At 38.0% G+C, this 17,302-nt stretch overlaps 1 protein-coding gene across 2 annotated transcripts in view; it reads right to left on the bottom strand.

The window, feature by feature from the left end:
• Window positions 1-13,262, bottom strand: part of GIGYF2 (GRB10 interacting GYF protein 2) — a 95,895-nt gene extending 82,633 nt beyond the window's left edge. The window contains exons 1-3 of one of the 2 annotated variants that reach the window (XM_031968171.1): window positions 13,201-13,262; window positions 5,164-5,293; window positions 3,747-3,842 (exon numbers count right to left, since the gene is read on the bottom strand). In XM_031968171.1, the coding sequence (XP_031824031.1) occupies window positions 3,747-3,842; window positions 5,164-5,293; window positions 13,201-13,241 (267 nt within the window). In that variant the 5' untranslated portion in view covers window positions 13,242-13,262. The remainder of the gene's footprint in view (window positions 1-3,746; window positions 3,843-5,163; window positions 5,294-13,200) is intronic. The other variant, XM_031968170.1, reaches the window with a different exon arrangement.
• Window positions 13,263-17,302: the final 4,040 nt, after the last annotated feature.

The following is a 17,302-nucleotide window of genomic DNA, read 5'->3' as shown; positions in this document are numbered from 1 at the left end:
AACCTTAAAATGGAAATGGAAAAATACTGACAGGGATAAAGCAAACCTTCAAAATAGCATGAAAACACCAGGCCTAAGGCTAGCTTAAGCAGTCAAGTATCTTGGCGAGGCACAAACAACCATGAAAAATGATCTGACTCCCCTATTCAAAGCTTCCCTGGCCCTGCCTAAGTTAATGGGTTGATAATATTCTGAAGTTCTAGTTTTATTTTTAATCCTAAATTAATAGAAGCCGAATATGGCTGAAAGCTATAGCAACACATAGGAGCATATAATCCTGGACACTTAATCTTTCTGGGTTTCAGTTTCCCCATGTATAAAGTGGAAATAATACTCCGAAGTAATAAAATTCCTAATCACTATCTCCTAAGATTATTATAATGACCAAATCTCCGAAAGCTTACAAAAGTATGAGAAAAACAGCAAATGCTGTTCTAACCAGGATCACTGACACTTTTGTTCTGCTAGGATGGCAGTGTAGAAGGACTCTGCCAGGAAGTATGGAAAGACTTTCCATGCTGTCCTGGTACCGACTCTGTGTGCGCTACACCAGGGCTAGATGATCCAAATTCTCCTCAAAGGCCAGTCACAAAAATTCCTGTCAACAGGGTACCCACACTAATGAAATCAAATGTACTAAAGTAAAGCTCCTCCTTCCCTCAAACCAATCCTATTTATCGAATTATGGTATCTAGCTAGGATTTTGTTTAGGAGATGGAGAACCACAGAGCCAGTATCAGATACAGAGCTATTCTGTGTAGGAAGCAGTTCCTGAGAGGTTGTCCTTTATTGAGAACTCCCCTTAACTCTTCTGTCAGAAGTGATCAGAAGGCTAAGCTGCGTGCAACTCCCACTGCCCAAGCCCTGGGAGTCTCCCCATTGAGGCAGGAAGAAGGGGAGAGTGCAAAGCCCAAGAAAAATCTCCTCCCGATTAAAACTGTGAGAACTCCAAGCCTATTTACAGGAAGAAATGGGGAAGGAATGCCAGGTAACTATTTGTGGCACTCCAAAAACTATGTCCACTTCCAAACCACTAAATACCAAAAAAAGTATTTGTGAATCTAAGGGAAATGAGAAAGCAGAGAGGTCAGTTTTCCCTGGTAGCTGGCTTGCTGTTCTCACAAATTCCACTAGATGGTACCCCTGAGGGTTCTCCCTAGCATGGAGCTCTTCTCCCCCCCCTCCTCCCCAGCCTCAGTGGAAAACTTCCCATGATTTGAGGCAAAAAAACAAACAAAAGAAAAAAACACAATTTCAGATATCCAACTTATCTTAGATAGTGGTACATTATGAATGGTCATCAAGAAGACAGTGACCTCAACAGGTAACATGGCAGTAACATCTGACAATTAAGGTTTGCCTTCTTGACAAAGTTGACAAAACTGTCAACTCCTCAGAACTGGACCCTTTGGATTTCATTTTCTTTCTGCTTTATCAGGATCCTTAATTTATTTATGAGCATATTCTAATGCTTTTTTAGCCTAGAATATATTCAACAGGATCTGTCATAGAAAAATGGATAAAAATTTACCTCAAATACAGGGTTTAGAACATTTTCCTCTCCATCAATCACAAGGGCTACAAACCCAGGGCATAACAACAGTAGCTGAGATATAAATGATACTTCCATTCTCCCATTTAATTCTCATAAAAAGCCTGTAAGGTAGATGAGACCATCGGAACTTCAATTTAGAGCCTAAAGAGACCATAAAGACCATAAAATGGTATACCCTCTTTTTTAAATAAGGCCTTTAGTCCTAGGTCACGTGGATAGCAAAACAGGCATTCAAAATTAAGTCTTTTGATTTCAAATCCAGCACTCTTCCTCTCCTGGGATAAGATATTCCCACTATACAGAAGAGGAAACTGAGGCAAAGAAAGCTACTGATTTGCCTATGTCACAAATCTATTAAATAATAGGTCTTCTGACTCCAAATCCAGAATCATAGCCATTTCCCATATAAAAGGACTCATTGCTGATAATCAATCCTGGCAAATCACTTCTGAAAAATGCTACTTTTCCCCTGAGAAGTCTGGAAGAATTAGCCTATCTTGGAGCAATCACAGCATTGCCTTTGGCTCTTGAAGATTGTTAGAAAGTTTCATTTTCATTTGATACATGAGGCAACAAGCACTCAATGTACTGGTTATGTCTGGTCCTTGTTTTACCAGAAAAGATTCAATGGGTAGGAGGAAAAAGAGGTCTATAGTCTTTTTTTGTTTTCTTCAAATGGTATTTATTTTTCTAAATACATGCAAAGATAGTTTTTGATACTCACCTTTGCAAAACCTTGTATTCCAAATTTTTTCTCCATCCCTCCCCTCTCCAAGACAGCAAATAACTCTATATAGGTTAAACAGTATTTCTAAAAATATTTCCCTATTTGTCATGCTGCATAAGAAAATTCCGATCAAAAGGGGGAAAACCACGAGAAAAGGGGGAAAAAGAAACAAACAACCAACAACAAAAATGTGAAAATACTCTGCTTAGATCCACATTTAGTCTCCATAGTTTTCTTTTCTGGATACAATCTAATAGACTATCCCAAGTCTATAAACTGCCTTGAATCAGGGAGTCTATATTCAAAAAAAAAGTCTAACTTAAAAATAAAAGGTTGTAATAAATTACATTTTAAGTCACTTGGGTCCATAATTGGCAATCTTCAAATATTCTCTGTTATGGCCAGAACTCTGAAACAAGGATTTTTACAAGGTGTTAAGTCAGTGGAATTGATAAAGAAGACAATGGTTATCTAGTTTAGAATGGGGATTAATAGTCCTCCAAATTCAGTATGATTGATTTAATCTTACAACAAATAATGGTTTCCTAGTGATATAATGATTGGTTTATACTCAATATAGAGCATATAAGCTGGGAGCTCAAGCTCTCAGAGCGAAGGAGATAGATTCATTTCCATCTTCATAGGCCTTATGGTGGCTGGCCTGGCCTCCTGCATTTCTCCACTGAAACCAAGACTCTGGAAGGCCTCTAAGGAAACTAGCTGAGCACCAGGCGAAGGAGACAATAAAGACTTTTGGACTTTAACACCTGGCTATTCTTGTGGAGATTACTCAATTGAAAAGAAGGCTGCCCCCCAAACCTCCAGAAAACCAAATGGAACTAAGAACATTACAATTCCCTCCAAGTCACACCACTGCTTACTATGGACAAGCAAATAACCCTAATCCACACAGAAATCAGCAGCAAGCCAAGAGGCCCAGAGGCTGACTGATGTGCACCTGGTCCCCTAGGCAAGGTCAAAACTGCAAAAAGGAGCTGCTTGCTCGGGGGAGGTGGGGGGGTTGAAGTCTAGAATGCTTTTTCCTCCTTGACATGTGGATCTTGCCCATTGCATCTGAAATGGATTCTGCTTCATTTCACCTTCTATATGGAAAGAGGTATTTGCTCAGCTGTTTTTCAGCTGTGGCTGACGCTTCCTGACCTCTTTTGGGGTTTTTCCTGGCAAAACTTCTCCAGCTCATCTGACAAATGATGAAACTGAGGCAAGCCGGGGGCAGTGACCCGGCCAGGCTCACTGAGCTGGTCGGTGTCTGAGACAGCGTTTGAACACTGGAGGAGCAGTCTTCCTGACTGGGGCCCACCACTCCATGCACTACGGCGCCCCCTAGCGGCTCAAGAAGACAGCCTGCAAAGCTTTTCAGCTACCCAGAAGCACTTGACAGATGGAATCTCTGAGCAGGATTCTCTCCCTTACTTGCTAAATGTGAACCAAATGGACACCCACCTGCTCTTCTTCTGTAAATGGTACTAGTGCCAGTGGTGGCAGGGGCTCCTCCTGGAGAATAGGCAAAAATTCTTTATCCATAAGATCTGAGGGAATCTGGGGAAGCAAGAACACAGAAAATAATCACCAGTCATATGCTGCCCGCTTAGCAAGATCACAGCGGCAGTTTCTCAGCTATTCAGTCTCTCCAATGCCCAGAGGTTTTTCCCAGAGGTCTTTACTTTGCCATATGAGTGTCTCAGCTTTTGTGAATTATATGAGGACAAAACTTGCCATTGACTTACTTTATTTTCTGCTCTATCCCCTTAATATCTTGACTTGACAAAACAGTATTATAAAAGTCTCTGAGCTCTACAGTGCTGGAAGTAACCATCAGCCCTTCCCTTCAGAAGGGAAGGGAGCTAACTAGGGGGTGGAGAGCAGTACATGTCCTATCGGGTCAATGTCTATGTAGATATGGAGGGTTAGGGGAAGACTGTAAGTGGGGGACACCTGTATGAACTGCTCTGTTTCTCTTCTTTTTACATGGGAAGGCTCACTGAATAGGAAACAAGGAAGGTATAGATACCTTTAGAAATGAATCTAACTTAGAAACAAAAGATATTAAAAATAAATGAAATTCTGAAACACAAAATGCCTGGTTCCAAAATTAGCAATCTTCAATTAAGCTCTAAAAGTCACATCATTGAATGCAGAAAAGCAAATAACCACACAGATAACAGTAGCTATGTGCCCAATTGGATGAAAAGCTAAGTCTACTTCAAATAGAGCTGCTTGTATTGTGGGCAGGAACCTAAGTAATACGTGACAGTCACTTAGCTCTCTCAGTCTCGGTCTGCTCATCAGTACAAAGGAATGAAAGAGAAGGCGGCTGGGAGATTCTAAGAAGTACCTGGTATAAAGCGCTGTGGGCCTCAAACTACCACATGCCAGTCTTTGCTGCTGCTGCATCTGACCAGAGTTGGGCGTCATTATACTCAGCCAGAGAAGGAAGGCCCCCTTGTCAAAGCTCCTGACACCTATCTCTGTGACTGCAGGGCCACAAGCTGCTTAAGAGGGGACCCCCTCAGAGGAGCAAAGAGTAACTGAGGACCAGAATCCAGGGGAAAATGTCACCTGAAAAAGGAAGCAGCCTAATGGCCAACTGCTCTCCCTTCCTGTGGGGCTGTGGGCAGAGATTAAAGTACTGAAAAGCCAAATTTCCCTTTCCCAGTCCTCCTGCTACCAGCGTACCGTGGTAGCTGATGAAAAAGAAGGAAAAAAAGCTGTCAGGAAAGGGGGAATGCATGCAAAAAGCCTGTTTTCCAATGTTCTGGACAGAGTCCTTTGCCCACAGCACTCTCAAAGACACAGACCATCACAAAGAGTTTTAAATAATAACAACAATAACAACAACAACAACAATTATAATAATTACCTTGTTATCCTTTAGAAAAAGTGCTAACATTTCCTCTCGCCCATAGCGATAGTCTGCTAATTTATACTTCGGCAATGCTGGAGAAAGAGGTGGGGACGTCACACTGCCACCACTGGACAGAGCTCGAAGCCTGGGGGAAGGTGCAAATAGGAAGGAAGACAATCAGTGGACACACACATCCTAAGACCAACAGGGCCCCTCCTCAGCATAGCCATCAGCTCCCTGATCAATGGCCTTTATCCTCGGGGTGGTGTTTGATGCTGTTGATGATTCCCCCCTCAAGCCTTGTAGGGACAATGTTCCATCTCTCAGGGCTCCTCTAAGCACCTGGATGCCATCTCCTTGGCTGTCCCAAGGTCCCTAGCCTGCCCTTTAACAGAGACCAACAGCCAAGACCAGTGATGTCCAGATGTGCCAGAAGTATGGCAAATTCATTCTTTCTCCCCCAACCCTACCCTCCTCCAAATGTTTCCCCACTCCTGTCAAGGTAGCCACCATCCCTGCCTGTCTACCCTATGCTCTCAAACTATCTCCTCCCAATCATACCCCCTTACTGTGAATCTAGCACTTCTCCACAGCTGACACTGTTCCCCAAACACAGTTCTGTCCCCATCCTGGGGAACATAAAGGGGCTTATGCTGTCCCTAGGATCATACCTAGCTTCTCTTTGGGGAACCTGGCTCCACCCTCCCTTTCCACCCAGCCACAATGGTCTTCTCAGCCATCTTTAGAGGGGACATTTCATTGACCATCTCTGCATCTCTTCCTTCCCTCCCTTGTTCCCCTCATCTCCACCTTCTTACACTTGGTCCTGTAAAGTGCAGCTCAAACATCACATTCGACAAGGTCTTTGCTCCCTCTAACTGGCAGTACCCCACTCACAAAGCCCAACATTAGACCACATTTCCATACGTATGCTCTATCTCCCAAAACAGAAAATACTTTTTCATTTTTGTCTTTGATATTCCTATTGTACACCTGAAACAGTGCCTGACCATAATGGTGTTTAATAAATGCTGCTTGATTCAATTCTATTTCTTAAATAAAGCTGAAATACTATGGTCTTTGAAAAATCAAAATTCCAGGACTCCTAAAACACAGTAAGAAAGGAGGAAATAAGTTATATGTTAATCAAAGAGAATGACTAGAAATGTAGATAGACTGGACAGGATGGGCGGCCCATGTGTTCGTTTTGTTTCATCACTGTCCAGAGATCACAGTATGGTCTTTAAAACAAGAAAGTTCAAAGAAAATATTAGAACTTAAATTTATTTTTATTTCAAGATGGTTCAAATATCCTATATGGTTTAAAAGGGTTCCTAAGAAAAGTGTGTAAACAGAGTGGTTGCCAGCAGCCCTTTCCTTCTTCATCCACAGCTAGGTGCCTCCTCAGTGGGTAAGCACCCTGGATCTGGAGTCAAGAAGGCCTGAGTTCAAATTAAAGCCTCACACACTGACTAAGCTCTGTGACCCTGGGCAAGTCATGTATTTTTCTGTGCCTCAGTTTCCTCATCTAAAGATAATAATGGCACTTCATTTCCTAGGCTGTTGTGAGGATGAAATAAATTGCTCCTTATAAAGCACTCCACAAACCTTAATGCTGTGTGTGTATATGTGTGTGTGTGTGTGTGTGTGTGTGTGTGTGTGTGTGAATTATTAGCTATTACTGTCATCTTTTAGAATACTGCAACCTATTTATTTATTTTTTTGTTGTTGTAAAACCAGGAAAGTGAATTTATGGATTACATGATCTAATTTTAAGCATAGTAACCCTCACAAAACTAACTAGCTTGAAATGTCATCTGCACCGGGAGATCATTATACACGGGAACAACAAGACTATATAACGATCAATTCTGACGGACGAGGCTCTCCAACAATGAGATGATTCAAACCAGTTCCAACTGTTCAATAATGAAGAGAATCATCTACACCCAGAGAGAGAACTATGGGAAATGACTATGGACCACAACATAGCATTTCCACTCTTTCTGCTATTGTTTGCTTGCATTTTTGTTTACTCCTCAGGTTTTTTTCTTTCTTTCTAGATCTAATTTTTTTGTGTGCAGCAAGATAACTGTATAAATATGTATATATACATATATACTGGATTTAACATATATTTTAACATATTTAACATGTATTGGTCTACCTGCCATCTAGGGGAGGGGGTCGAAGAAAGGAGGGGGAAATTTGGAACAGAAGGTTTTGCAAAGGTCAGTGTTGAAAAATAACCCATACATATATTTTGTAAATAAAAAGCTTTAATAATAAAGGGGGGGGGGGGGGAGGGGGAAAGGGAGAGAGGGAGGGGGAGAGAGAGAGGGAGAGAGAGAGAGAGAGAGAGAGAGAAAGAGAGAGAGAGAGAGAGAGAAATGTCATCTGCAAAGAAATTTCAAATTGATTTAACAATAATGTCAGCAAATGTAAAGAAGAAAATGACAGGGTTGACACTTCTATTCATAATAGGTAACAGTCTTCCTCATCCACATTATCAGGGAAAATCAATGCTAATCTAATCAGAGCTGATAAAAAGTCTGGGAAAAATTTGAAATTACCATGAAGATTATTAGAAATATAACTTCATAGACACTGATGAATAATGACCCTTTTCTTTATGAACACTGGAAATGAGATTATTGTGTGAAGCCACCACACAGTCAGCACAATAACATGAAATACACAGTACTGCATTGAAGAATTGGAAGATTGAATTTGAAACCCATCCCTCATCATAACTAGCTGAGGGGCCCTGGGAAAATCTATTTACCTCCCTCAGCCTCAGCTTTTTCATGTGTAGAATAGTTGATAGTACCCACACAGGGTTGTTGAGAAGGTCAAGTGCTATTATCACTATGATTTATAAAACACTTACAAAATACTTTATTATATGAATGTCACAAATTTAAAACTATCATATCTGAAAATTTTTAGCATTTTTATCCTGTTAAAATTTCCTCAAATAAAGTTTCAGTGAATGTTGAATCCACTTGCTTAAAAATGTAAATTTTTAACAATTTAAAATTAAAATTTAATTTAATTTAAGAACATCTTTCAGGTAGCTGTAAGAATCAATCTTCCATGGAAGGTGGTAATTGATTACCCAATCTTAACAAAAACTTTTATGGATTTGGTGGGACTGAAAAATGAGAAACATGATTTAGTAAGTAGAGTCGAGGATGCCTTTCTTCCTTCCATTCTGATCTATGTCTCTTTATGAAGTTTATATTTCACCTATGACAGCATTTAAATATTAAGCATCAACATAAAACTTAACTTAGAATCAAACTTATGAATCACTGTACCACAAGGGATAATAATCAAGATTTTTTAAAAACAATAAAGCATATTCAGATTGCTTTAATTTAAAAAGTTATTTAGAGGACATTTTACATATAAAATAAAAATTAAGGTATTTTAAAATATAGTTTATCTTTACATCTACCTTAAGTTCTATCTTTGTGCATTTTTTAAAATAATGTATTAGGATAATTATATCATGTATACATTTCATGAATAAACAGAACAGACTAGAGATGCCTGCTCACTGTTTTAAACTGAAAGATATACACAATCAAAACAATCTGTAAATCACTGATCTAGAGGAAAGTACTCCTTTAGATTGGGTGGCTACCAGGATTCATGTAAGGAGAGAGACAAAAGTACTAAAGATGAGAAAGTGTGGCCAAGCTATAATCCCTACCATTGATAGGGTTATTCACTTTAATGAGAACTACAGAGTATTAAAATGTAAGTAGCACAGAAAAAAAAAAAATCGTTTGCTGCTTCAAGTTCCTTAATTGAAATTATTTTAATTGAACAAGGCCCACTAGAATTAGGACATCTCTGACTTATCAACAATAAACACTGCAGCCAACAGATGACAAAATAGTGCATTTCATTTGAGATGATACAGGAGCTTGTTAATAAATAATCACTCTCAAATTCTTCATTAAAATAACAATAAACAAAATATTTAAAAGTACATAAAATTATCTTGTTTCTCATTTTAAGTAATAAAATTAGAGTATGGTTTCCTTATACAACTTTTAGAAAAGATCTTAAGACTTTAAAGGATTTGCTCACTCACCTTTATGAATAGACCTCTTAGCCCAGCACTGAGGCAGTGACTGATTTCATTAACAAGGCACTTTTCTTGCATCAGGCATTAAGCAACAACTTATTTCAAACTCACAGCAGTAAATCTCCATATAACAAATCCCAATTATTCATGCTACAAAAGTTGCCCAGCTGTGAAAGATGTGAAATCATCTATAACAGAAGAGTCCAACCTAGTCCTACCTTTGTCCTCTACTTAGGCATCTAGAAGTAGGCGCATCTCCTGCTTGGAAAGTGACTCATTTTCAACAATCGGGGAGATGACAATGTAAAAGAAACTATTTCAAGACCTCCATTCCTAATCTGGTAACTGAAAATTCTGACTGTGGGTTTTAAAGAAAGGCTGCTTATCACGGGGTATAATACAACATAGAAACTGTTAAATACAGTTCTGATTTTACCAATCATAATATAAGGCTGTCTGCAGTGTCAGTCTCACATGTCAGTAGATTTAAGTCAGATGACCTTCAAAATCAATGAGATACTTACTTCTGTCTCTCTCAGCCCAGAAAAATCTCTCACCCAAATCTCAAAGATATCAGGTACTTTAAGTATCTCAAAAAGAAAAAAATCATTTTTATGTCCTGGGCGTATGCACTGATGATGTCAATTTCAAAATCCAAAATAAATCCAAATGTGATAAATCAATCTAATCAATATCTTTATTAGATACATACTATGTGCCAGGACCTGTGTAAGGTGAAAGAATTCTTACATCAATCATATGTTGGCAATTCTCTGTGTTCCAGCAAAGAACTGAAGATTCAAGTGGATGGTGGCCCATCAACTAGGGAATGGCTGAGTAAATCACACTGCCTTCTGAATGTAATGGAATACTATTATGATGTAAGAAAGGAAAAAGGGGGATGGTTTCAGAGAAACCTGGAAGACTTCTCTGAACTGGTAAAGAGAATAGGGAAAAGAATCAGAAGACAATTTATATAGTAAAAACATTGGAAGTGAAAACAACTATGAAAGATTTTAGAACTCTGATCAATGAAATGACCAACCCCACATTTCCATAGGACCCTTGATGACACATGCTATCCACCACCTCCTAACAGAGAGGTAATGGGCAGGGTGAGGTTTGAGCCATGTTTTGTTGCATATGGTCAAAGTAAGAATTTGTTTCAAAGGAATGGGCATATTTGTTGCAAGATGTTTCTGTCTTTTTCAGTTAGAGACAGGAAGGAAGAGAGAAGGCATCTTCATTAATGGAAAAAGAAAATGTAAAAAAAATTTCCAGTCTGGAATTTTTTCTACAAGGTATAGAGAGTTTAAAATCATGTCTTCTTCCTGAAAATCTATTTTAAAAGTCTTAGATTGTATTGCCCTAGTATTTAAGCAAGAAGAGAACTGAGGAAATCTTTTGACTGATTCCAATAGACAATGATAAAAAAGATGACTCAATAACTGAGGATAACAGTCAAAATCTATGCCACTGATATTCAGATTTTTGTACTTTATTTCTTAGAATTATGATCTTCCTTGTGTAAAGTACTTTGCAAATTTTGAAACCAATAGAAACGTAATTATTATTTTCCTAGTCATCTCTCTTAACATTCCTTCTTCATTTTCTCCAATTCAATCAGCTGTAAAAAGCCTCTTCAATTTCACCTGAATGCTTCAGTCTCCCCCTTCTTTCCATCCTACTTATGATCATATATTTATTCTTTGACTCAAAGACTAACAGCACCCTAAATGATATCCAGAGCAAATCTCTTCCCATTTAATTTTTTCCTTCTATCTTAAGTGTGCATTTATAATTTCTTGAAAAAAGGAGCATCACCAGACTTTTTTTTTTTAAGTCAGTTTTATGGAAATCCAATAATTATTAAATTTTCTTTATCTGTTTTCCTGATCAGTGTTTCCAATATCTGATGAACGATCTTTTCTTCTATTTTTGCAACTCCTATCTTACTGAATCTAGATGAAGAATGCAGGCTGCATAATCAAATCCCTAGATAGCTCTGATGTCACAAAGGAAAATGACCTACAATTTGCTGGTAGGGAGCCAGCAAATTCTGGATTTCTGTGCAATTTTGGGGTAGAACTTCTTTACAGTATTTTGTTATTGGATTAACTGGTCATTATTAGTCTGCTGCAAACTTCAGTTTTTCTGATGCAATAGTTAAGTTTTAGGCAGTCTAGCATGAAATCCCAACAAGTATTTACTATACAATTTCTACATTAATACTTGGAAATACTAATAAAAGTAAAAACATTCCCTGCTCAACAAATGTTAACAAAAAAATCAGAAAAGTACTGGTCACACCAACTACAGATGAAAAATATCAATAGTGTATTTTGATCACTCAGACATTCAGCTGGACTCAAAGTCTTGCTGACAGCTCAAGATACACATGTACACACATATGTATATATGTATGTGATCATGTCTGTGTAATCTGTTTTATACATGAAAATGAGGATAAATGGAGGATGGATAATGGAGATTAAATGACTTTGCCAAAGTCACATGACTATTATAAATAAAAATCTTGGATTGGATTCAATAAACTGAAATCAATTTTTCTAACTAAAAATTCAATGCCCTTTGCCATTGCACACGTAATCTGCATGCAGAGACACAGAGATAGACGGCCTCAAATTTCTAGGACAGAGGGTGGCAATAATAGGAAGTAGACAGCACAGGGGAAGAAATGACCAACTTGACAGTCTGTCTGCTCCTCTCTCTCTATGTGGCCTCAGTCAGGTCCTTGGAGCCTTCCTTTCTACAAATAACTGACAAAGTGGTGGCTTTCAGGAATCTGCCAGGTGGGGAGGGAAGTGTTATATATTTATTAAAAAGTATCTTGTGACACTATTACTATTGATAAATTTTAAAAAGATATTATATCCTTAAAATAATTGTAAAGGAAGAAAAACTAAGATTTGCAAAAGTAAAACAAATCAGTGTTCAATCTAATAAAAGATGATTTTTTTTAACCTGACTTGATTTCATCACAGTTGGGCAGTATGTTCTGCCACTTTTGTAAAGACAAAAAACAGCCCTTCTTCATTTCCAGGTCTTTTTCCTATCCTTAAAGCACCTTGCCTCTCAAATATGAAAAATATAAAACTCCGACCCCACACAAAACAAAAATGCAGCACCTGGCGCCACAAAAGGAGTTGGATTAAAGACTGAATTGAGCAATGGATTATTATTCAAACCATGGAAAGGATATCATGATCTATTTATAGGTGGAAAAAACTAATCACAACCTATAATGGATTCAAACTCTATGATAAACTCTGTAACTCTGAACACAAGCAACTATGAAGCCAACTTAAAATTAGTAGTAATTTAAAATATTAAACCAGTGTTTATGAGCTTCTTTTTTTTTTTTTCTGAGGCAATTGGGGTTGATTTGTCCAGAGTCACACAGCTAGGATAAGTAAAGCTAGGACTGAGGTAGGATTTGAACTCAGGTCCTCCTGACTCCAGGGCCAGTGCATTATCCAGTGAGCTACCTAGCTGCCCCTGTTTATGGGCTTCTTGACCATTCAGGAAATGCAAACTACTTAATAGTTTGAGAATAACGCCTATGAAAATAGAATTGATAGAAAAATGAATCACATGCATTCAATGGTCAAAAAGACATCTTTTGTTATTAATCAACCTTTGAGACCTTCTAGAGTAGCACTTCCCTCAACAGAACAAATATCAAACACTGGCCATAAGATCTTCCTTAGTTCTTATAAAAGTGTATAATTTTTCATCTAAGTCAAAAGCATAAGACCCACATGCAAAAATAAAACTAAATACCTTATAAATATTGTGCTGCTTACAAAGTTCTCCTACACATTATATGCAAATAGTAGGGTTTTAGTAATAGTTGTAACAGTCCCCCGAAGGAAACCTGTTCCCCAAAAACATTCACTGTTCAATGAAATTTTAAAAATGAAGAAACTCACCATTCAGGCCCAAAGTTAAGTGTCTGAGTTTCTGCTGCCATTTTTTTCAATATCTTTACAGGAGATTTTTAAATGTGAAATACCTAGGAAAAAAAGATCATCACCATAAAGTTAGTCAGAGAGCTGAGACCAACCTCAAGTTCTTTTTTGTAGCTGAAAGAACTAGAAATCTACTAATATTTTCAAAAAAGTTAGAAACCTTAGAGCAGGGAGGGGTCGTAACCTTGGATCCAGGAACTTGTTTATTTACATTATTTGGTTTCTTTTATAACTGTATGTATTTTATTTTATGCATTTATTCTGAGAAGGGGTTCATGGGCTTTACTGCCAAAAGGGTAAGAAACAAAAGATAGTGAGAAAGCTGCGTGCATTAAGGGCAAGGGCTGCTGCTACCTACCCTCAGTGACTCAGATTTGCATTCCCCATTTATGACAAAATAGCAAGCACCATAAAATACAAGCATTCCATAACAGTTCAAACCTAAAATGAACTGGTTGTTATAGAAGTCAGAATCTGTTTGCCCCATAAAAATATTCATATCAATGGCTGTCAGGTTTCCAGACCAAAGCAGACATAGCTCCTTGAAGTGTGACGTCCCTACTGGATAGCAATGATGTCAAGGAGTCAGGGTTTCAGGAACTCTTAGAGCAGCATCAGTCAAATCCTTTCATCTTATGCCAACGACGCTGTAATCTAAAGCAGGGGACTCCTCAGGTTCTAAACCACTAGCACTGGCTCTTAGATCTATGGCAGGGCATTGAGGGACAGGAGAGAAATCTACTACTATTAGGAAGGATATAATTTAAATGGAAAACTGAAAGAAAATTCCATGGTGCTAAGAATAGAGAATTTCTACATCAGAAGCTCTATGTAAGTGACATGGGTCACTATGAAAGGATTTTAAAACATTAACTGTCCCCAATTCTAATTTAGGAAATATCTGTTATTGTCTCGGGTTGTTAGTTGTCCAATCACTTCAACTATGGTATGAGTTCTATAGTAAACAAGTAGTCCTTCCTGATTCCAGGTCCAGAGCTTTATCTACTTGATTGCCAAACTGTCTGGTATCTCCCTATTATTACAAGATCCTCTCTTTAGTAATTATGATTTCATATCTCAAACCTATTTTTATAATTTTCTAGCAGTTCCAGCTATTAAAAAAGGTTTTAAATGTATACGAGATCAAATTATATAAGAATGCACATGCCAGTAAAATATTATAAACATCAAAAATGAGACATAGTTGTTTCATTAACTTAGTCCTACTTTATATATAATTCACATACTTACCAAACTAGAATACTATAAAGCCCAATCACTATGCATGTAGAAAAATGACATTAAATTATGTAAGTTCAAATTCAAAGTAGACAACTTTTTGCATTAAAAAGAATACCTTTCAGTACATACTATATTTGAAATAGAATCAGGCTGAAATAATTATTTGGTCCTTCATTCATCCATATCTATGTTCTTATCACAAACAAAGAAAAACTGAATGATGTATAAAAAAGAATTAAACCAAAATCAAAAGCCCAGGGCAAACCAGCTGTTCTCCACCAACATCATTCCCCTAAAGAGGGAAAAAATTTTTAAGAACAAAAAGAGGTAGAATATAAGGAGGGAAACAGAATCCTTGCTCAACTCTTAGAAAACATATTTCCTGAGATCATTTTAATAGATAGAAGACACTGGGGATTTGCACTTCTTTAAAAAAAAAAAAAAAAAAAAAAAAACCTGCCAAGATGGCCCATATAATCTAAATTTAAAATAGACTTCCATTGTTTCAAATTACCCAATACTTAAAAAATATGGGATCAAAGAATTCAACTACTCAAAGCACAAAGCCACAGTCTGATAAATCAGCCCCTCCCTTCCTAAATTAGTCCAACTCTCCTTCAGTTTCTACTCACATCTCCTGGAGCAATAAGAATTAAAAAGGCAGTTTATTTATACTCTTAAAAGAAGCAGTCTTCTTTATGTTACTGTATAATCAAGAAGAGTATTCAGGCAGCAAATAACTTGTTCAGTAGTCACATATTGTTGTATTTCTCTTAAGTTACCAATAAAAGAAACCACCAAGGCTTCAAATTCCTCCTTTCCCTAAGGAGGATTTTTAAAGTATTTTAGTGATAAGACAGCCATTTAAGACATATAAATAGTTTTTTATTCCATATGTTCTTATTTCTAGTCGACTAGTTTTCACAAGCAAAATATCTAACTTTGTCATTTAAGAAGGTACGATGATAACATGGCTCCCAAAGGAGCCCCATTCTCCCACAAACCAACCAACAACACCAACAACAAAATTCAACAATATGCTTTAATATGTCTGTATGTCCAAAAGGTTGAAGAAGCTCTGAAAAGGACATACCAGTGAACCTGAAGCCAACCCAATCTCTGGCAAAATCTGAAATATAAGGGTGATAAAAGTGGGAGAAACCAGAGTGGTTAGAAGCTGTCTTGATCTCAAGGAATCAGGAGAAGAAACCAGATATTTATGAGATGGGATGTACCAGAGAAGCATGAAGCTAGCCAGTAGGAACTGTTATGCCCAGGATCTGAGAAAATCCAAGAGGATTTCTAAATAGCTGGAGTAGAAGTTGGGGCAGAATAGGCCCTGTGGGTCACTGTGTTAGGAGCAGTAAGAGCCACAGCAAGAGACAGGGCCAGCTGATCAATTTGATGACAGCATGGAATATCAGGAGAGCTTGTCTGAGACCACTGTGATCATAGGCAGATAGGAGAGTGGTAGACTTGCCATTAAGGAGACAAGATGCTAGAGGCCGCTAGGTAGTGCAGTAGATAGAGCACCAGACCTGAAGTCAGGAGGACTTGAGTTCAAATCTAGTCTCAGACACTTAACACTTCCTAGCGGTGTGACCTTGGGCAAGTCACTTAACCCCAATTGCCTCAGAGGGAAAAAAAGATGATGACAAGATGCTTAACAAAGATCATCTATGTTTTGCTCCAAAATTTCCCTAGAAACCACAATACACACATCCCTCCCTCCCTCCAGTCAATTGAGTAATAGAAGACAAACTTTGTAGGCAGTAGAACAGCCAGTAGTCAGGGAGTGATTAAAAATATGTCACAGTTAAGATGACAGGGGGACAATTTGCAGGAAAACAGAGGATAGAATGGATCACTTCTGCAAGGAGACTTCATTATATTAGACTGTGATGGGGGAAGAGATGATGGCAGAAAGCTTCTGTGTTATGAAATGAAGAAAAAGCTCTCAGTGTAGGGTAAGCCTGGGGAGGGATCAAAGGCTTTGAAAAGACCACTATGGTGAGTGAAAAAGCAAATGGATTAGGAAAGTATAAATGCTTTGCCTTGGCACAGTGAGAACCCAATTGAGGTTATGTAACATAACCAGTGTTATGATTGTGGAATCAGTCAACCTGGGTCCATGATTTTCTCTAGCTGTTTAGCAGCCTAGCACTGAATGTACTGAGGAAAAAAGGGGAGTATCCTTAATGTAGGCAACAGACAATCGAATTCTGACTGGCTGGTAGATTTGGGCTGAATAGACCTCCAAAGGGAAAAAGTTACTGAGGGATGGTAGTATATTGAGACACTAAAATGACAATGGAGAACAAGGAGGAATCCAGCTCCCTATTCTTGAACAGTGAGTTGAAGGCAAGGAGTAAAAGGGTCACCAGAGTTGAAAAGGGTGGCCAGGAAGGTTGTCATCAGGAGGGTGTCAGATCTTAGAAAGGGCCAGAAGACACGAACTAATACTGAGTAAAGTGAGCAAACACAGGAGAATACTGTGCGTGGTAACAGCAACATTGTACAGAGATGAAGAACTTTGACAGACTTTAGATCTTCTCAGCCAAGCTCTAATATAAAACAATTCCATGATGGAAAATGCTACCCATATTAAGAGAAAGAACTAAGGAATTTGAATGCAGACTGAAGCATACTATTATCACTTTTTTTCTTTCTCATAGTTTTCACCTTTTGTTCTGATACTTCTTTCAAAACATGTGGAAATGTTTAATATGATTCTACATGTATAACCCATAACAGATTATTTGCCATCTTGGAGAGTGGGGATGGAAGGAGAGAAAAAAAATGGAAATCAAAATCTGATAAA

The sequence above is a fragment of the Sarcophilus harrisii genome, chromosome 4, assembly GCF_902635505.1.
Source record: "Sarcophilus harrisii chromosome 4, mSarHar1.11, whole genome shotgun sequence".
Lineage (NCBI taxonomy): Eukaryota > Metazoa > Chordata > Mammalia > Dasyuromorphia > Dasyuridae > Sarcophilus > Sarcophilus harrisii.
The sequence above is the reverse complement of the archived record's forward strand: the minus strand, read 5'-3'. Positions and strand labels throughout refer to the sequence as shown.